The 21,111-nt window shown below is 61.4% G+C and overlaps 2 protein-coding genes across 2 annotated transcripts in view; one reads left to right on the top strand and one right to left on the bottom strand.

The window, feature by feature from the left end:
* Positions 1-12,794, bottom strand: part of GNAZ (G protein subunit alpha z) — a 34,525-nt gene extending 21,731 nt beyond the window's left edge. Inside the window, exon 1 of the mRNA XM_006157177.3 lies at positions 11,708-12,794. Within this exon, the coding sequence (XP_006157239.1) occupies positions 11,708-12,430 (723 nt within the window). The 5' untranslated portion in view covers positions 12,431-12,794. The remainder of the gene's footprint in view (positions 1-11,707) is intronic.
* RSPH14 (radial spoke head 14 homolog) overlaps positions 1-21,111 on the top strand; it is a 104,740-nt gene that overhangs the window by 42,683 nt on the left and 40,946 nt on the right. The gene's annotated exons all lie outside the window — the stretch shown is intronic.

Consider the following 21,111-nt stretch of genomic DNA (forward strand, 5'->3'; position numbering starts at 1 on the left):
GTGTTGCCACGGCGGCCCCCCCCCCCCCCCCCCCGGTGTGATGCAGGGGACTGTGAGCAGCAGTGGAAAACTGCAGACGAGAAAGCAGAGTAATGTGACCGCCCTGAGGACACCCCACACTCGGCCCTCGGTTACAGACGAGAATCAGCCCGAGCGCGTGGCTAGGATGGGCCTGGCCTTCGGGTCATGCAGCTCGGACACCAGCCTTCCAGGTGGCTCCCCAACACCTCTCCCCAACACCTCTTCCCACCTCTGCTCCCCTCCACCATCACCCCAGGGCAGGCCGTGCTGGGAGGGAACAGCTCAGGTGCCATCCAGGCCGGGCCACCGGCAGGCAGGAAAGGCAAAGGGACCATGATGTGCCAAGGACAGGGCTGGCACTGTGAGTGGTCTGGGGTGCTTAGGGGGTGGGGGGCAGGGGGAGGAGCCCCAGGAGGGGCTGGATCTCAGAGGGTCTCTGCTGGGACCACCAAGTCATGGAAGGCAGGTGGCAGGACTGCCAGCTGTGCCCAAGGACAGAGCACTGGGCAGGAGGCAGGGTCCAGGCCGGGGTCACAGTGTCTCCTGCAGCCCTGGGAGGCAGGCGACGTCAGACGAGATTCTCGAGGGTGGGCCCCATGAGCAGAGAGGGGCCAATCAGTCCTCCAGCCCCTACGCGCCCCTCCCTGTGCAGCAGAGATTGCCTGCCTTCAACGGGCCCCACACCATCTCGGCCAAGGGGCTGGGATGTCCCAGCATCCGTGCTCTGAGACCCCCTCGCCGGGTCAGATGCTGGGCTACAGAGGTGGCCTGCTAGGTCTGGGTGTCAGAGGACAGCGTGACAGGCCCAGCTCCGCACGTCTGCCCAGCACATGTAGCCCCATTCTTGACCCGGGGCTGGGTGTCTCTGGCCCTCCATGATGGCATGTCCCGAGGGGTCATGACACTGGAGACCTGAGCTCATCTTGGGTCACCTGTGCCCTGGTCTGCGCTGGGTGGACGGCCTTGGCCTTCGAGGGCCTCACGGGGTACGGGCTCGGCCCACCTGCTCATCCCTGGGCTCATGGCAGTCTCTTCTGGGAGGAGCAGGAAACGGCTGTAGGCTCAGTGGCGTGGGTGCCACCTTCCCCGCAGGCCCTAAACCCAGACACCAGCCCTGCCCTCCTTCACGGCAGCGCCCTCGGCACTCTGGGCTCCTGAGGGCTAAGCGCCTTCACAGGCGAGGGCGGACACCGTTAGAGCATGTCCTTTGGAGGCTTTGAAGTCGGCCATGGCCACCAAAGGGCAAGAGACATGCCAGTTACTGGCTGCCCGTCCGTCTCTCCGGCGAGCACCTTTCCTGTCTGGTGCCATGGCCACTTCGCTTTACAGCCGGGGAGACGAAGACCGGACGAGCCTTTCCAAGCCGAGGCTGAGCGGGGGCCTAGGGCTGCATCTGAGCCGGTACTGACCCCTCTCACCTCGGGAGCCCAGTCCTCAGGGAGATGAGGCTGAAGGAGAGTCAGGGCAGGGAGATTGGCAGGCCGAGTAAAGGTCACTTGGTGTAGACGTCTCTCTCCCCTTTAACTTCTCCCCTGCTGGTGGGGGTGGGGGTGTTGGGAAGCCCCTCAAGAACCACAGGTTGCCACAGTTAGCTGTTTCTAGAACACTCTTTTGAACTGGCTTTCTGGAGCTCTGGGGCACAAGAGTCAGATCTGTGGCTTCTGGGGAATGTGGGGTGGGTCCCAAGTGTTCAACCCCACCACCATCACCACCGCCCTGCCCCTGCTCAAGGGAGGCTGGGTGGCCCTGCAGGGAAGGGACCTGTCACTTCTGCTCGAGAGCCTTTGGGCCTCTTCATCAGGATGCTGTGGAGCTGTTCCCAAGGTCACCACAGGTCAGGAAAAAGCACAAGGGCCTGGGGCCCTGGGCTGGCCTTGGCTGGGGACTTCAGGACAGAAGGCCCAGGCCCCCAGCTGTCTGGCTTTATTATTAATGAAATCAGAGAAAGTGCCCGAGTTAAGGAGGTGTCCACGGTGTGGGTGAAGAAGGGATTAGGGCGAGCTGTGGCCAGGCTCCTGGGCTGGCCTTATCTTGTCCTCTGTCCAGCCAGGAGCCGTGAGCAGGGAGGAGGGGCCCGACATTCACGCCAATCCCTCCCGTGGGGCCTCAGGACCCTACAGCACTGAAGCCTGCCCGTAGGTAAACCTTGGTGCCCCTCCCCGCCACGCTCTCGTACTGTTCAGGACTAGCTGGGCGACCCCACGGCCGACAGACACCTCTCCGACAGCCAGCACTGGTCCCCAAGTCAGAAGGCCCCAGAGCTCCCAGCCTCCACCCCGGAATCTGTTCTTGATAAGTGGAAAAATTGTTTTTCAGTTCTTGGATTATACAAATCTCTTAAAACAATAATAATCTGTGCCCTAGAGCCCAGAGTCGTTCCCATGTGTGCGTAACGAGCAGAACTAATACGCTCAGGAAATTAATTACCTGCTGGGCCGGGCGGGCTGTGCGGACGTGGGGTGGGGTGGGGTGGGGTGGGCAGCAGCTCTGGCCTGAAGCTGTTGGTGCACCGCAGAGAGGGGCCCTGTCATGGGGCAGAGCCTGAAGTGCAGGCTGGGGAGTGACAGAACTGGGTCTGAAGCCCAGCTCCACCGCCGCCGTAGAGTGGTGTGGCAGTGACGCCCACCCCGGGCTGCCTGAGGACTGGGCGTGGCACCGGTGGGACTTCATCCTGCCTAGCCCTCCCACGCCCCTGCTGTGGGGCACCTGGTGTCCCAGCGTTCCATGCAGGGTGCTGTGCTCTGCAGTCTCCCACATAGCCCCTGGGTCCTCCCTTGGCTGGCTGTCCCCAACGTCCCAGCAGGATTTTGCAAGACCCGGTTCAGATCATTACGTCCCCGACCCCCATTCCCATCCACCCACCCCTGCTCCTGCTGTCGGGCATCCCTTCACCTGTAAGCTGGTCCCTGGGGCACAGGGGGCCCTCCAGGCTTCTCTGCACTCAGACAGCTGCTTCACAGAGCTGCCCCAGGACAGCCACAGGGAGCACTCAGCCAGCACTGGGGTGGCTACTGGGAGAGTCCGCTGCGGCCCTCCCGGCTACTAAGGTCCTCTAGGGGCTACTTGTTCATTTATTATTATTTTGATAGTTTTTTGCCTTAAGGTGTGCACTTGCTGGAGAGAGAGAGAGACAGAGACAGAGAAGGAAAATGAGAAATCACCCCCTCAGGGAGGATGGCCATGCTGCAACCCCTTCCCTTCCATTCTCTTCCTGGGATCTTGGGCATTCACGCACATGTCCCTGGCATGAGTTGAAGCCACTGGGTCCAGGACTTGATCTGCGGTCCACCATGTGGGAGTCCAGCGATGTAACTGCTATGCCACCTGCTGTTCCCAAGGGGCTGTGTTTAGCTGACCTCAGAGGAGGAGGGGTCATGACTGTCTGTCCCTAGACTGTGACCTTGTTGTGCTCAGGGCGTCACAGGCTAGGAGTGTAAAAAGTGCTTCCTGAGTGAATGTCACAGGGCTTGTTTTTTCTGAGAACAAAGGGCGGCCCCCACCCTAGACACACGGTTCCGTGAGCCAACGACAGCGCGCGGGCTCGCCATTCTGAAGGCGCTTCTCCGCGCAGTGCAGCCTCCCCGGGAGAGCAGGAGTGGGCGGGCCAGGATGAGCACGGAGCCCTCAGGCGACATTACCTGGGGGGGGGGGGGGGGGGAATGACACCTGTGGTCACCAGCGACGGTTGGGAAGCCCTGAGGAATCCGGGGCTGGGCCGAGGGACAGTGAAATCTCTAACTGACAGATCTCTGAGCCCGGCTGGCAGGCATGCTCTCCAGCCGAGGCTTGGGACTGGCTGGCTGCGGCGTGCTGGTGGATGCTGAACCACCAGCCTGGGGGCGCAGGGGGCGTAGGGGGCGTGGCGCTGATCTGTAATGTTTGCCAATTTCTCTGGTATAATAATTCCCACCTGGCTGACATGAAGCTATCAGTACAATGTCAAACAGCTCACAGACTTCCTAAACACTGGAAACCTGGCTCTCGTGAGCTGGTACGGGGCCAGCTCCAGCCCTGCACTGCACAGTGTGCAGAGAGAGGCCCGGCCGCTGCCAGTGTCCACCTCAGCACCCTCCTCTGCAGGCAGGGCCAGGGTCTGCCCAGCACCAACAGCGCCCGCGTGCTCTCCTCCCTCAAGGCTTATCAGCACTAAGGCAAGAGACCGACCCTCCCGCCCCCGTGGAGTCCACACTGGCTGGCCTCCCGTCTCGGTAGGCTCACTGGTCCGGAAGATCTGAGGAACCATGGCCAGCCCATGGAGATCCTGCCAAGACATGTGGCAAAGTCGTTGAGGTAGACAAGACAGGGCGGCATCCCAGCTGCACACAGTGGGAGCCTGTGCTCGGCCTGTGCAGTGAGCAGCCTGGCAGTCACTGGGAAAAGGGCAAAAAGTGACCACCATCAATGGATGACCGATGCACTGAATGATGGAGCCAAGCTTACCAGGGGAAATGATTTCTTTTTTTTTTCAGAGAGATATTTTGCTATAGGGTGTGTGCACTTGCTGGAGAGGGAAAGGGGAGAGAGAGAGAGACAGGTGACAGAGACAGAGAGAGACAGAGAGAGAGAGAGAGAGAGAAGTGAGAAATCCCCAGGGGAATGGCCACACTGCAACCCCATCTCCTTCATTCTCCTCTTGGGATTTTGAGCATACACACACATGAACCTGGCATGAGTTTTAAGCCTCTCGGTCCAAGACTCAAACCATGATCAGTCATGTGGGAGCCCAGTGATGTGACCTCTACGCCATCTTCTGGTCCCCACCAGGGGAAATGAAAAGGCCTTATTAGAATGCGAAGCTCTACCATATGGAGGGGCTGGTGTAGAGGCGAGGAGACTTACTGAACAGCAGATGCCTGAGCTTGGGGCCCACTGCATCCTGCCCTTTGGCCGACATCAAACTGCCCAGGGCAAGGAGTCATTCACAAAGCCTTCCTTTGGAGGCTGCTTCTGACAGGGGTCTCCATGGCTGTGTGAGCCCCTGGGGACAGAAAGAAGGAGGTCCAGCCCAAGGAACTGACATGCCAGCTGGCAGGCACCAAGCCTCGACAGGTGCCAGCACCTGCTGCCTTCTTCACCCCATGGGCCCCTCCCTCTGCCTATCACGGCTGAGTCAGCACCCTGGGGGCTGGGAGGGCAGATGCCTGCTGCCAGAGTGGGGACCACAGACTCAGAATGGCCCAGGGCCCACTGCAGGAAGAACTAGGTGGCCACAGCCAAGGACGGTGGCTGGCCGTGCCTCTGGGCGCCAGTGGTCCAGTGGTGGGTACATGCCCAATCGCCCTAGACTGGCCACATTGCTCCAGTGCTTGGGAACAACAGGTCAGAGAAAGCAGTCTGAACGGTGAGGGGACACCCGCTGGGACAACGGGCGACCAGCTGGGTGCGCCTGCCACGGGCCTGGCCCTCCAGCCTCTGCGGAGCCTCACGGGGCTGTGCTGCCTCTGGGGCCATCCAGTCTCTGGGAGCCGGAGCCCCTCTGCCAGCCTGGCCCCACTGCTGGCTCTAGTCCAGGAGGTCTCTGCTGTCCCAGGGTCACGATGATTTGTGGACATTGTAGACACACTGCATGTGGCTTAGGACATCGCGAGGTCGGAAGGAGCTGCTTAGAGACTAGCGCCTGGCAGGGCAAGGGTGGCGGGCTCCTGGTGGGCGGGTGGCATGCCTGTCTGGCGTGATTTTCAGCACTGATATCATTCCTGGAGCTACGCCCTCGGCTGGTCAGGGGAGGGAGGCGGAGTGGGAATGTGCTCGGCTGGGGCCCCTGGAATCCTGCCATGGACTGGACCAGGGAGGCAGGAGGGCAGTGCCAGCCCTGACGGCTGCTCGCGTCTCCCAAGCCCAGCTGTGACTGCCCTCCTCCCGTCGGAGCCCCCCCTGAGCAGCCCTGAACCCATAGGAGGTGTGGCAGGGTAGGGAGGGGCTGCTGGAATTCTCTAGGCCTTCCCCGAGAGACAGAGCCTCAGCTCCTCACCTGCAGAATGAGCTAGTTAACGATGCTAGGGAACGTGTCCCGTCCGTTCCAAGTCTGAGCCCTGTCTAAGCTGGGGAGGCGGGTATGGCCAGGTCTCACTGCCTCCCGTGTCAAGGCCATCCTCTGGCCAGACATGGCCTGCTCTGTGACCAGCAGGGGAATGCTGGTCTTACTGCCAATTCCTGTACACCCTCAACATGGCATTTCATGATGCAACTGTCCAAACCACTGTTTTTAAGGCACCACAACAAGCTCCTTTTTTTGGGCCAAATAATAAACCATAGTTCTTTTTCTTTTCTTTTTTTTTTGAGAGGTTTGTGCTATAGGGTGCGTGCACTCGCCAGAAAGACAAAGACAGACAGAGGGACAGAAAGCGAGAAATGACCCCCCAGGGGCATGGTCATGCCACGATCCCTTCTCCTCCGTTCTCCTCTGGGGATCTTGGACATGCACGCACATGCACCCAGCGTGAGTTTAAGCCACCAGGTCCAGGACTCGAACAGCGGTCAACTACATGGGAGTCTAGGGACACAGCCGTTATGCCAACTGCTGGTTCCATTAAACCATAGTTCTTTTTTCTTTCTTTCTTTCTTTCTTTTTTTTTTTTTTTTGGAGAGGTTTTTGCTATAGGACGTGTGCACTTGCCAGAGAGACAGAGACAGGGAGACAGAAAGCAAGAAATCACCCCTCAAGGGGGATGGCCATGCTACAATCCCTTCTCCTCCATTCTCCTCTTGGGATCTTGGGCACGCATGCACACGCACCCGGCGTGAGTTTAAGCCACCAGGTCCGAGACTCGAACCGTGGTTGACTACATGGGAGTCCAGCGACATAGCCATTACACTAACTGCTGGTCCCCCCATAAACCATAGTTCTTAAGGTGGGCACATGCCTGTGCTTGCAGGAAGGCCTCAGGTAGGCCCCCCTTCAGGGGCGGCTCACTCCCCAGCCCCCCATTAGGAGCTTGCACTCATAGATCTCTCCAAAAGAGCTGAGCATCCCAGGAGAAGCCAAGGCCGAGGTCTGCAGCTCTTCCTGAGCCTGCCTCCTGCCCATCCCCACGTGTCTGCTGAATACCTATTGTGTGCCAGGCCCTTCACCCACAAAGGCCATCAGGGGGTACCAGCCTGCTCTCCAGGTGTGCTGGAGCTGCAGACCTGCCTGGGGGTGGTGAGGCGCTCCCCAGGGAGCTGAGTGCCCCAGGAGGAGGGGCCGCTGGCAGGGCTGGGCCGAGGCCACCTGCCTAGAACTAGTCACGATAGTTCCACGACAGTCACCTGCCACTGCAGAGCTTTCTCTCCAAATGGCTTGTCCTTACGTCCTCCTGGGGGCCCTGCCCCACACACGTCAGGCTCTCAGATACACAGCAGGGCTCCAGGCCTCACAGCAGGAGCCTAGTTGTGGCCCAGCGTGTCCCTGGGGCTACAGGTGAAAAGCAGAATGGGGACACCCTGAGAGCTGCTGCCTCCTGGCTCTGGGAAGAGGGAATCCCTGAAGGGTGAGGGTTTGTGGAAACAAAGCGGTGGCTATGCTAGCATGCCTTCCCTCTGTCCCCGGGCTCCTGCGTGGTTGTTAGAGTTGGGCTCTCCCTCGCACCTGCCCCCAGCCCAGGCCCTGCCTCCGCACAGCAGGTGCCCAGCAGGCCCAGCACTGCGGGGCCGGGAGTGCTGACAGCTCTACCAGGAAGTGGGCCGCGCTCCCTGTGGGTTTCCACATGAGAACATTCGACACTTTACAACCAGGGCCTTTTAATCTGTCTCTCCTGAAGGATCCCCGCCACCATTAAGTGGCCAGCAGAATCTAGAAGCTGATCTGGAAGAGTAGAGATGGGGGCGGGGGAGCACCGCCTTCCCACACTCAAGCTCCCAGCAAGGGTGCTTGGGGCCCAGCCCGGCAATCGAGGTGCCTGGGAGGACACAGGTCCCTCCACAGGGATCAGTGGGTGCCGGCGTCCCCACTCTCCTTTTCCACGGCCTCCTTTTTCAGTCTCTGCTGACTGACCCTGTGCGAATGTGCTAAAGAGGAAGGGCAGAGCCCCTGCCACGGGCCTGGCCGAGCGAGGAGCCCATGGCAGGTCCTTGAGCCTCAGGGGCTGTTCTCTTGCAGGTGGACATGGCAGGGTTCAGCAGTGAGCCAGCACCATTGCGGCACCTGTGCCTCGGCGCCCTGGTCCGTGACCGAGAGATAGCAGAGATAACAGGCACCGCCGCCCCACGGGACCAGTCAGGGGACAGCGCCGCCAAGGAACTCCCGTGTGTCACCGAGCCGTACTGTGTCCTCCTGTGCCATCTGGAGGAGCCTAGCATGGGCGGTGGGAACCCCATCCTCTGGGTGCAAGAGGGGGCAGGGCCCAGGGCAGGCTGAAAGCTCATCAACAACTCCTGGGGTGAGGGTGGGAATCGTAGCCAAGGATGGGTGTGGCGCCGTCTCTCTGTCCTCGCCACGGTCCAGGGACGCCCTGGAATCTGCCTCCCCTCCCCTCCCAGGTGCTGCCCCGCGCGCTGCAGCCTTCACACCCAGAAGCCCAGAGGTGCTGACGTTTTCCTTGGCAACGTTCTGACGCAGAAGCCAGCGGGTGGGACCAGATGAGGTCTTGGGAGCCAAGCGAGGAGGGAGAACCTCTGGAGAAGCCGTGTCCAGCCCTGGCACCGAGCCCCAAGGTTCATTCTGGCTTTTACAAAAATTAGCATGGCCTGTTCTTGGCCGACTCGCCTTTGACGGGGCTGGGAGGACAGTGCAGGGCATTCCAGGAGAAGGCAGACGGTGGCAGTGCTAGCCGAGTCCCCGGCCTGGCCGTCCTCACTGCTGGGGCCAGCCCCCGCCGGTGGAGGAGTCACGGGAGGGTACCGTCTCCCCCCGGCAGCCTGTTTATTTTGCATCCCCAGATATTACTGGTAGGAGCATGAAAGGTCAGAACCATCTGGAATCCAGTGAATTTCTAGCCTCACTCGAGTTTCGCATCAAGAATTTCCTTTTCTGGTGTAGGACGACTTCCTAGGCCTGCAGAGACTAGAGTGGTGGTGGCATTAGAAAGTGCCCTGGACGCCCTCGGAGCCCGGCTACCTCACAGAGATCCCCATGGCCAGGCCAGCAGCTGCCCACGAGGCTCCCCCAGGGATGGGGCTGGGAGAAGCCTCATCAGGGGCTCCAGTCCATCCAAGGCCTGCCCCCAGAGCACACTCACACCCCGCTGCAGTGAGCTCCTGCAGTGGGGGAGTGGGCAGGCGCCCAGCCGTGGTGGGTGAAGGCCTTCGAGGAGGTGTTGCTTAGGGAGACCTGAGGGACGCAGTTGGGGGCAGCGGGGACAGCTGGCAGGACGGTCACGAGCCTAAGGCTGGGCAGAGCAGTGCTGTGGGAGCAAAGCAATCTGACGATGGCCAGAGCAGCGAGAGGAGAGAGGCAGCAGGAGGCGGGCCAGGGCCAGGCAGAGCCGGAAGGGCCTCTCTGAAAACACCTGGGCTGCCTGGCCATTGACTGGTTCAGAACCCAGAAGTGACAGCCAGAAAACCTTCCAGGAAACACAGACCAACTCAGGACTGCCTGGGTCCTAGCACACCGGCAGGCACAGGCTTGGCAGGCTCAGCTTGCCAAAGATGAATCTGGGAGCCAGGCCTGGTGCCGGAGGAATTCGCCACACCCGCCCTGGCGAAGACGGATGAAGCAGCTCCCAGATCCGGCCGGAAGGCCTCAGCGCAGAGGTTCTCACCAGCCTCAGGGCACAGAAGTGGGCAGGGGCCCAGAGAGCAGAGGGGCAGCTGCAGGGTGAACAGTGGAACTGCCACGGCCCTGTCCAGGGGCCCAGAGAGCCAACTGCCCGAGCCTGCGTGAGGGGCAGCTGCAGGGTGAACAGTGGAACTGCCACAGCCCTGCCCAGGGACCCCGAGAGCTGACTGCCCCAGTGCCACGGCCCTGTCCAGGGGCCCAGAGAGCTGACTGCCCGAGCCTGTGTGACAGGCAGCTGCAGGGTGAACAGTGGAACTGCCACGGCCCTGTCTAGGAGCCTACACGGGGCATCCCGCTTTGCCTCCCAGCCTGGTCAGTTCCACGCCCTCTGCCCACAGAGGAGCCTGATCTCACTGGTCCGCTCACCTGCTATGACACAGCGTCCATCCAGAACCACACGTGGCGCTGACGGAGCAGCCAGAGCAGTAGTAGGTACTGGAACCCAGACAGCGCTGGGAGCAAGCCTGGTGCTGGAGGCCTGACTGTCCTGGGGACACGGCCTCTGCAGCCCACTGACCCTCCCACTCACGACCACTGACACCTGGGCACGGTTCCAGGGCGGCACCCCCAGATGCTTGAAGACACTGCCTCCTGCCTCCATGGCCGCCCGATGGGGGCCACAGACCTCCCCTGCCCAGAAGCACGTGCAGACTCCAGCACCGTGGCCACGGCCTGGAGCCGCCAGCTGCATCAGCACAGGCCTGGGGCTGCAGGCCCAGCTAGGCCCGAACGACAGTGCCGCCCCTGCCTCAGCAAGACCAGGTGAAGGAAGGAGGGCCACGCCTGCCTGGCCCTGCGGAGGCCAAGTCGGGAGGCTGGACCCTCATCCCCAAGAACGCTGAGTCTCCACGTTCAGGGTCCCCCTCATGGACATCATTATCATTCCCTGAGCCCCGAGACCCATGCCCCATCCACAGCTCTTCAGAAGACTCCATTTGCTGACACCCCGCCCCCCAACTCCCAGGGTCAAAAGCTTGTCTTTAAGGTCAGATTCTGGGTCTCTGCTCGGGCCTCCCGCCTGACACAAAGTGGGCTGAGCTGGACGACCTTGGCCTGGCCACCCAGGGAGAGCATGGGCACCGTGTGCCAAGCCTCCTGCCCTGGTGGGGTGTGTGCATGCTGCCCCACACTCTCCTAGCTGGGGGCCTGGCTCCCCATGGGACCCAGGTCTCCTTTGGCTGCCCCTGCTCCACTGGGTGCTTCTGAGCCCTCTTCCCCACACAGGGGCCCCCAGCCTGAGCTGAAGGTTCCAAAGAACCCCGACACCGTCCCAACCCCAGGCCTTTACCCCGTTCCCACTGTGGAGGCCTCAAGCCCAGGTCCAGGCATCCCTGGGATTAGACCTTCCGAGTGGTTCTTAACCCCACGGTTGCCACAGCCCTCGGATCACAACAGGGCTGCAGGAGTGGCTGCTGGTCCTGGGAGCTACAGCCCAGTGCTGACGGAGGTGCACGGGTTTGCCAAACTGCCACTTGGGCTAATGAGGAATGCCCGGCCTGACCGCATCCTCACTGCACTGAGTGGGCCACCGTGGGAACCCGGGCACCCAGCCCACAACACAGGGAGCACAGGGGAGAGCATCGTAGCCAATAGCGTGTCCTGCCTGTGGGCTGGGCCTCCCTCTGTGGGCTCAGGGTGTGGCATCTCCTGGACGGTCCAAAGCCTGTCGGGGCATGGTCGCCTGGGGTGGCCATGAAGAGCTGAACTTAAAGGGACCCTGTGTGGGTTGGGCATGGCCCTGCCTGCCGGGGGTCCCTCCTCTCGGGCCAAAGTCCTAGCGATGTTTATGAAGTTCTGCGGCGCTCAGGACACCTGCCACACTCCACTCTGCTCCCACTCTACCTCGCCAGGCCCCCTGTAGGCATCACGTGGCCGGGCCAAGCTTGCACCCCGCTCGCCTATGACCACAGCCTCTCCCGGCCTCAAGTCCGCCTGCTTCACTGAAGCCCACGAGAGCAAGGACAAGCGGAAGAAATCCCGGGCCCCACTCACCGTCTGGTTATCCTCATAGAGCTTCAGGTCGTAGCCACTGAGCTCCACGCAGAAGATGATGGCCGTGACGCCCTCGAAGCAGTGGATCCACTTTTTGCGCTCGGACCGCTGCCCGCCCACGTCCACCATCTTGAAGGTGAGCTCCTTGAAGGTGAACTTGTTCTCCACGATGCCCGTGGTCATGTCCCGGGAGCGCAGGATGTCCTCCACGGTGGGGACGTAGTCGGGCGCGGCGATGCGCTCCAGGTCGTTCAGGTAGTAGGCCGCGTTGTCCTCCAGGTGGTACTCGCTGGAGCGGCCGAAGCAGGCCTGCGCCCCGGGGTCGGCCCACAGCCGCCGCATGACGCCCAGCAGCTCGGGTGTGATCTCGCCCTTGCTCTCGGCCGGCCCCGTCAACGCGAAGAGCTGCACGGCGTCGTAGGCGCGGTCGGGGTTGTGGAAGTCGATCTTGAGGGCGGCCAGGGCCCGGATGATGCGGGTCAGCGAGTCGATGGCGTTGTAGATGATGAGGGGCTTGTACTCCTTGCAGGCCTCCAGGTTGAAGCCGCCGCTGTGGATGATCTTCATCTGCTTGACGATGGTGCTCTTGCCCGAGTTGCTGGTGCCCAGCAGGAGCAGCTTGATCTCACGGCGCTGCCGCTGGCTCTCCGAGCGCAGGTGGCGGTCGATTCTCCGGGACCGCCGCGCCGCCTCATTCTCCTCTGAGCTTTGCCGACATCCCATGGTCCGGCAGCGGCGGGCCCAGACGCGGAGCGGGGAAGGCGCCTCTCCCTCTCGCCGGCTCTGCACGTCACCGAGCGGGGAAGGCCAGGGCGGGAACTCTGAGAGGGTCTGAGCACCGGGCAGGGGAGGCCGGCCACCCGATGCGCTCAGTGCCGGTGGGCGGGCGCGGCCATGCCACGCTGCAGCCCCCCCGGCGCTCCTTCTCCAGCCGGCATGGCGCTCCGTGCAGGGGCAGCGGCTGCACCCTCCCTCTAGTGACACTCCACCTCCCCTGTGGGCAGAGTGGCCAGGTCAGCCGCAGTCATCCCCTGTCCTCGGCGATGGTGGGAAGCCTGTCCGCTTGCGGCTGCCCAGGCTGGGTGCCGCCTGGCCGCAAAAAAATGCTGCTAAGCGTGGCTGGAGGGCCAGCCGGTGCCGAGCACGCTGCCTGCGGCCCCCCTGCCTCGGGCTGCCCCGGCTCCCAGCAGCACATCCGGCCCTTCACCTGCCAAACAGAGAACAGTGTGAGCCACCGGCCTCCCCTCAGGCGGGACGGGGAGGGGGGCCCTTCGACACAGCGGAAAGCAGGGCAGCGGAGGCCTCCATAGTGGCCAGGAACGACCATCGGCTCCCTTCTGCACGGAGCGCTGCAGGCTGAGCGTCCAAACCACAGCCAAACAAACACACCCGGCTGCCACTGTGCCTACTTCTCCGGGGACTAGGCCTGGCCCCACCCTGCCTGGCCAGTTTGCCTGAAGCCAGGCCCACCAGGCCTCGGCTCATCTACGCCCAGCTCTGGACTCACCTCTGGGCTGAGGTCGGTTGGCCTCATTCTCCCCAAGAGCACCTGGTTAGGATTCAATAAGGCAATGCCACTGAGATGCCCCCTGGCCTGACCCTGCTTCACAGTGGGCCTCTGGCCTTGGCCCTGCCTGGAGCCCCAGCCCCCTCAGGGCCCAAGCCTGGATAACTGAGCCTCGGGTCTCGGTGTCCCCAGGGCTGGAGGGAGGCCTAGCCCTGTTGGCAAGTGCTGATGGGACAGTCCTTGGGACAGGCAGGCAGGCAGGGATCAAAGCAAGGTGGGAGCCACAGGCTGTGGGAGTGCCACGGGGGGCCCACGGATGGCTGCTTGGGGTTTGGCGTGGCAGAGTGAGCAGGGAAAGCCTCGCTCTTGCTGGGGTGAGGTGGAGGAGGGCTCAGACCGAAGGGCATGGTGGTGAAGGCCATCCAGGGAAGTGGGAGAGGCCGGAGCAGCTCCCAAGGGCATCGATAATCAGTGAGTCCCAGGCTGAATCTCTCCTCCGCCCACCCCAGCTGGTCGTCAGTGAGGGAGGGCTGTGCCCACACGGGGACAGGGCCTTAGCAGTCACACACTGCTCCCGGCAGGTCGCCTGCTGAGCAGCAGGGTAAGGGGGTATGCCAGAATGCCCCCTGTGATCGGCTGGTGGCTAGGCTCCCCCCTGCTAGGGACGGCCCTGAAGCCCAGGCTTCTGCCCCCACCTTGCCCACAGGCATGACTCCTGGCTTCTTCACTGTGAGTCCCTCTGTCCCTGTCCTACCACACGCAGCACTCACTCCCCTAACGTCCCCCTGTCCCCACGGCAGGCCCTGGGGTGGGGAGGCCCAAGGCAGAGAGACCTGATGTCCCAGTCAGGGGCATCTACCCTGTCCCCTCTCAGCGTGACCAATACTTCGAACCACCTGCCCACATGGGCCTCTGTTCTCCCCTCCCGTCCCACTCCAGATCTCTCAGGACCCGGCACCTCGTCCCCCTAGCTGTCATCCCTGCCCCTCACAGACTTTCAGCTCCTAGTCCTAGCGATTCTGCTGTGAATCAGCGTGGGGGTCCTCCCCACCCCGAAACCACTGCCCTCGGGGTGCTAAGTCTTCCCCCACACCTCACGTGGCAGTGCGACCTGGGCTCATTGCTCCACGTCTTGGCACCTGTCCCTCACTGGCCACAGGTAACTGGGGCAGATCTGGGTAGGCAGCTGGGCCAGCCAGTGGCAGTCACTACCCAGCTGTCCCTGTCGTTGCAAACGTCACCTTGCACCCCTTCCCGCCTCTCTGGCTCCACCCCCTGCCTGCCCGCTCCCTCTCCTTACGTGTGACTGACGTGATCTTGTGTGCTTCCCTGTCAGCTGGGCGTGCTGGGCGAGCAGGGCCTGTCCTGGCCTCGCTCCCTGTGGGGGCAGTGCGGGGCCACTGCAGGTGCTCAGTACACCCTAGCGGGTGGAAAGAGGGACTCAGATCTGGGGAGGCTGAGGAACCTCCCTGCTTCTTCGCAGTCCACCCACAGGCGGCTAAGGATCAGAGGTCACAGAGAACACCCCAGAAATGTCTTTGCTGAGATCAGTGACTGGTGGTCACTCAGCCTGGTTCTGGTGAGGCTGAAAATTAGGCCCGAGGATGGACACCTCGAGCTGACCCTCCACCCCGGCCCAGATCAAGTGGCTCCAAGAACATCTGCTCCAGGAGGACACAAATGTGACACACGGGGTCTTCGAACAGTTCACAGGAAATACGTATTATCATAAAAGTGCACGATGTCATGTTTCTTCTGCACCAAAACAAATGCACTTCGAGTCCATTTTCCCATGAGCTTTCTGAAGGCCCTGCACATGTAGTACGCACATTGCACACGCATGCGCATGCTGCACACAGGTGCAGAGGCCTGGAGAGGGACACCCCAGCGGCAATGAGTTGCGTGTTGCGAAATCTCAGGGGATTTTTCTCCTCCTCTGCCTTTTCCTGTACCGTGTATTTCCCTGAATAAACACTTTTCTCTAGAAGAAGGTCTATAATAAACGTGGCATGGACAGACCGGGTCTCTCATCACATCTGGGACTTGCCTGTCTTCCCATGGACTGTGGACTGGAGGGCAGGGACCCTGTGCCTGCACCCGTGTCCCTGCCGATGACCTGACAGTCCCCTGGCGTGGAAAGGCATCAAAGCCCTCAGCCAGCTGTCTGCGAGGTCTTCCTGCACGCGGAGGCCACCTGGGGCTCCGGGGACCGTCCCTGCCTGTGCCATAAAGCCAGTGTCCAGCCCTGCTGTGGGTGTCCCTGTTGTTCTAAGTTTAGTACTTTACTATCTGGGCTACGGGCACCAGCAGGTGGCGTGGTGGTTAAGGCACTGGACTCTCACATGGCTGTCTGCAGTTCAAGTCCCAGACCTCATGGCTTGCTTTATCACTCTCTCTCACTCTGATGAGCCCTATAGCAAGTTAAAAACTAGTAAAGAAAGTCAAACAATTCTTTCTTTTCTTTTTTTTTTAGAGGTTTTTGCTCGCCAGAGAGAGAGAGAGAGACAGAGAGATAGAAAGCGAGAAATCACCCCCCAGGGGTATGGCCACGCCATAGTCCCTTCTCCATTCTCCTCTCGGGATCTTGGGCATGCACGCACACGCGCCCGGCATGAATTTAAGCCACCAGGTCCGGGACGCGAACCGTGGTCGAGTACTTGGGAGTCCAGCGACATAGCCATTACGCTAACTGCTGGTTCCCAAGAAAGTCAAATAATTCTTGAAAAAATATCTGGGGAACAGTCAGGTCCCAAGGTCTGAATCTCCTTCAGCTGGTCAGGGACAACACTTACCTAATATGCCTCCCAAGCCGTTTGCTGCCACCTATGTAAAGCGGGCTCCTGGCTGTCCTGGGAACACCCTGCAGTGACCCTGCTCTGGGGACGTGCGTGTCTAGCCCTGGCACGTGACACGGGAGCTGCGCCTGAACACACTGAGACATCCCGGCGGCACAGGGCATGACCGCCCCTGCTCCGGATCCCTCAGCCCCTCGGGGACCTCGCCAGGCCCAGCACTGGCTGTTCTCCGCAGGGCTCGCTCTGTCACCCCCAGACCTCTCCTTGGGCTGCTCCCGTCTGTGGCGCCTCTCGCCTGGTTTCTGTACCGGAACCTGCCTGTTCTTCACAGGTCAGCTCACACAGCTGCCTCTGCCAGCGGGGCGTCCTCTCCCCTCTCCCGCCCGCCTGCGACGCTCTGCTCCACACCCTCCCTCTCTCCCCCTCTTCTGCCGGACTGGGATTTCCTTAAAAGCAGGGAGGCCGGGTGGTGTGGGAGCAAGAGGCAGGCCCATGCCCGATGCTGGCTTCACCGGTGCTGGCAGAGGGCACCCCAGGCTGGGCTCCAGCTCCATGTACCAGGCAGGTCTGTGTGGGCAGGACATCCAGAGGGGCGACACCCCCTCTACCTCCTTCTGTCACCAACGCAGTCCAAACCGGGAACTGGTGAGCCCCGTTCTGGTGGCCACTAGCCCGGCACTGTCTTAAGGAGGGAGACCTGTGCCCACCCTGCCTTCGGTCCCGAGTGGCGGCACAGAAGCTGCTCTAAGGACATGTGATTTGTGCTTCAGGATGTCTGTGCTCCCTCACAGCTGAGGGACGAGGCTCTGGGGCATCTGGAGGGAAGGTTAGGGGCAGGGGCTGGTCGTGTGAAGTCCTGGATCAGTGGACGCGAGCAACCACGGGCAATGTGTGTACCGGGCCAGCAGGGCAGTGACCGGCAGTGCCTCCCAAGGGAGAGTCACCTGCTGGAGGCCCCCTCCTTCACATCACCAGAACCACATGAGCTGAAGGCCCACCCAGAACTCTCCCCGCGGTGCTGGGGTCCAGTCCAGAGGTGTGAGTACTCTGTCAGTGGAACAGCCAAGGGATGGGGCTGTGCTCCGATGCAGGGAGGCCTCGGGGCAGCAGCCCGGCCTGGGGGCAGTGCCACCACCCCCCATGCTTTGTTTTCATAAGGCTCCTGCCAGTAAGCTCTCTGAGTCTCACCCAGGCCTCCAAACGCTTCCAGGGATTCCCCAAGATGGAGCCTGATGACAGTCACCCTAGAGGCAAGGGCCAAGAGTTGGATAATCACAGTTTCCTGGCTCAGAAACTGCTCATGGGTGTCAGGGGCCCCAACACCCAGGCCCCCCACCACAGTGCTCCTGGGCATGGCTGGAAATGCCAGAGTAATGGGGGAAGAGTGTTCCAGGCAGAGGAGGACCTGTAGGGCCTGCGGGGTGTGTGTGTCACAGGAGAGACGCCGTCCTGTGACCAGGGAACTGAAGGAAGCTCAGAGTAGGGGCGGTGGGGAAGGAGGGATAAAGAGACAGGGCAGATCAGGAGAAGCCAAACTAGGGCTATAGTCTTCATCGAAGAGAACACAGGAAGCCACCGTGAAGCTGGGTTCTGGGTTCTGTTTGTTTCTGCCATGGGGCACATGCGTTCCCAGCAAGGAGACAGAGACAGTGAGAGGGAAAGGAGAGGAATCACCACCCGTGGGGTGAGCGGCCACTCTACAATCCCTTCTCCTCCATTCTCGTGAGATTTTGGGCACAAACACACATGCACCTGGCATGAATTTTTTTTTTTTTTTGAGAGGTTTTTGCTATAGGGCGTGTGTGCTCACCAGAAAGACAGAGAGAGACAGAGATAGAAAGCGAGAAATCCCCGCCCGGGGGGATGGCCATGTTGCAATCCCTTCTCCTCCATTCTCCTCTCGGGATCTTGGGCACACATACACACACACCCGGCATGAGTTTAAGCCCCCGGGTCTGGGACTCGAACCACGATCGACTACATGGGAGTCCACCTCCGGTGGTGGTGGGGATCTACATGATAAACCATCACTCCACCCTGGCTCGCTCTTTCTAGTGGCCCAGACTCCTGGGAGGTTGGAGAGTGAGGGGCTGGGCCGCTCGTCTGAAGAAGGGGGGCACGGTGAGGGGGAGCCTGTCCAGTAAGCTGATAAGTCTTTCCATCCATAGCTGTTACGCCAACTGCTGGTCCCCCCTCCCCCGGCATAAGTTTCACGCCACTGGGCCCAGGACTCAAACTATGGTCAACTACATGGGAATCCAGCGATGTAACCATTATACTATTTGCTGGTCCCAACACAGCATGATTTTTAAGCCACCAAGTCTGGGATTCAAACTGTGGTCGGCCATGTGGGAGTCTGGTGCTTTAACCACCATGCCCCCTGCTGGTCCATCCTCTGCAGGGCTTTAAGCTGTGTGTTTAGATGTGCGTTATGACTGTATGCAGTTGCCCGTGTGTGGGTCCCTGTCCACAGCGGCAAGGCTGGGCGGGCGCATGTGTGTTCGTGTGCGTGCACGGCTCTGTACATCTGTGAGCAGGTCTGAGTGCATGTGCAGTTCCACGGCTGCATCTTTATGTGGCTGTGCTTGCCCGTATAGGCACATGCTAACGTGTCGGCGTGCACCTGCACCATGCCCAAAGGTGCTGGTGCGTGTGCGTGTCTGTGTGCAGTTGCGGGTGGTGTCTGGGAGCACAGGTGCCTGTGGAGGGGGAACCAGCTGTGGTGTGGGGCTGCGCCAGGTGAGTGGGGCCGAGGAGCTTGAGTCCCACGTGTCACTGGGCCGTGGCTCTGTGCTGGACACCCGGTGGGGGTGCTGGACACCTGTTCCTGCACTTGCTCAGGCCGGGAGGGCCAGGGTCAGACCAAACAGCAAATGAACGGAAGGTACTGAGTTCTGCGGCAGAGGTGGAGCGCTAGACATGCAGTGGTGGGAGTGGGAGGGCAGGCTGCAGACCCGCAGAGGCTGCGAACAGGTGGTGAAGAGGGAAACAAGGGCACCTGGGGATGAGGACACTGCGGTGCAGAGGCCGAGGTGGGAGTGTGCGTGGCCAGGCCGAGGCCCGGAGAGGAAGCCGTGCGGTTCCTGTGGAGTGAGGGTCGGGGTCACTGTGAGGGTGAGTCAGGAGCCAGCCAGGGTTGGACGTGCAGTATGCTAAGCGTGATCAGCATCCCCCGGTCGGGCTGAGACGAGATCGGGAGAGGCTCCGTGTGCAGATGTCCAGGCGACAGGGTAGCCACGTGGGTGGCAGCTGGGGGAGCGGATGCAGCAGGTGGCTCCACGAGGGACAGTGTCTGGTGATGGCGTGTTGGTTACGAGGCAGAGGCAGGTGCGTGTGTGTGTGGTGGGGTAGGGGGTGTTGTCGGCTGTCCCTGAAGGACAAGACTCTGCTGTGTTGCTTATGACTCTCTAACACAGAGCCAGGCACCAGGCCTGACCGTGCAGGTGGCCAGAGGCCGGGGCCCAGATGCTGCCCAGCATCTGCCTGGAAACTTAGGTCATTAGGAAAGTCATGATGTATTTTTCTTGGGTTTTTTTTTTTTTAGAGGTTTTTGCTATAGGGCGTGTGCGCTTGTCAGACAGACAAGAGACAGACAGAGAGACAGAAAGCGAGAAATCACCCCCCAGGGGGATGGTCACGCCGCAATCCCTTCTCCTCCGTTCTTTCAGGATCTTGGGCACGCATGCACACGCGCCCGGCGTGAGTTTAAGCCACCGGGTCCGGGACGCGAACCGCGGTCGACCACATGGGAGTCCAGCGACATAGCCATTACATCAACTGCTGGTCCCCCACATGATGTATTTTCCTATGCAAAGAATGCTTTATGACTTTCCTGATGACCCGACAGCTCCTCTTGGCCACTGGCTCTTGACAAACTCCATCTGGCCCCAACAGAACTCACCTACACGGGCTCCAGGGTGGGATCCTCAAACCTGCAGCTCTCTCTGAGACCACTCGGCGACAAGCTGTTCACTTCCGCTGGTCTCAGGCCAGACCCCTTGGCACATGTGTGGACTATGCCCTTTAACTCTCCCTCCCCACCCCTGGGACGGCCCCGCTGGTTCCTGCTCACCATCTGGAAGGCCCAGCCTGCCCTCAGGACATGCCCTTCCAAGTCTGTTCCTGTAACAGATGTCGGGGGACGGCCCTGAGCCATGGAGGGACGGTGTCGCCGTTTCTCCTGAGGCCTTTGTATCCGGGGTGCTCTTCCCACCAGGAGCCGCTGCTCTTCCCAGCCACGGCCCCACGGCCGCAGAGAGCTTGGCTATTGCAATGGCCACTGCTGTCCAAGCTCACCTGCCCCTAACCTGCCCCCTATGCCTCTGCCCAGGGCCTCCCCCACAACAGCCAGTGCAGCCAGCCATGTGAGGCAGGGGACGGCAGCCCACAGCCAAGGTCACCAGGGGTGTCCCTGCCCAAGCCGGGCTAAGCCAAGGGAACTCTAGGGTGGAAAGACTTATCAGCTTACCGGCTGGGCTCCCCCTCACCGTGCCCCCCTTCCTCAGATGAGCGGCCCGGCCCCTCACTCTCCAGCCTCCCAGGAGTCTGGGCCACCAGGAAGAGCGAGCCGGGACGGAGTGATGGTTTAGCACGTAGACCCCACCCTGGGAGTGGGCTTAGGCTCCTGGAGGCACTGTCTCGTCTGAGGCCCAGGCAGAGGCCACAGAAATAGCCACCCTGCTGGAGGCAGAGAGTAGGGCCAGGCCAGCCCGGGCCACAGGGCCAGTGAGGCAACTACGACAGTGTGCTGACAGGTCTCTAGTTCTCCCCTGAATTCGACAGCCCCTGAAACCTCGAGATGCCTCACAGTCCTGCACCCCGAGCCTGGCACATGCCCAGTCCCCGGCGTGGGTGTCAACAGTGTCTGCAGCCCCAGGCTGGGGTGGCGTCAGGCGTCACCCACGCTGGTCATGGACCACTGAGCCCTTTCCCCCCCACCAGGGCTGCCTTGGGGCTGCCTGTGCCTACCTGCCCTGGCCCTGCCCTGGAGTCCCCCGAGGAGGCCGAGCTGCTCAGTGCGCCCCGAGCAGGGCTGTGACTCAGCACTGCCCCCACCCCCCCCCCCGCCCCAAGTTCCCCGCCCGCCTCCCTCCCGGCCCGCA

Source organism: Tupaia chinensis, unplaced genomic scaffold (assembly GCF_000334495.1).
Source record: "Tupaia chinensis unplaced genomic scaffold, TupChi_1.0 Scaffold000531_1, whole genome shotgun sequence".
Classification (NCBI taxonomy): domain Eukaryota; kingdom Metazoa; phylum Chordata; class Mammalia; order Scandentia; family Tupaiidae; genus Tupaia; species Tupaia belangeri.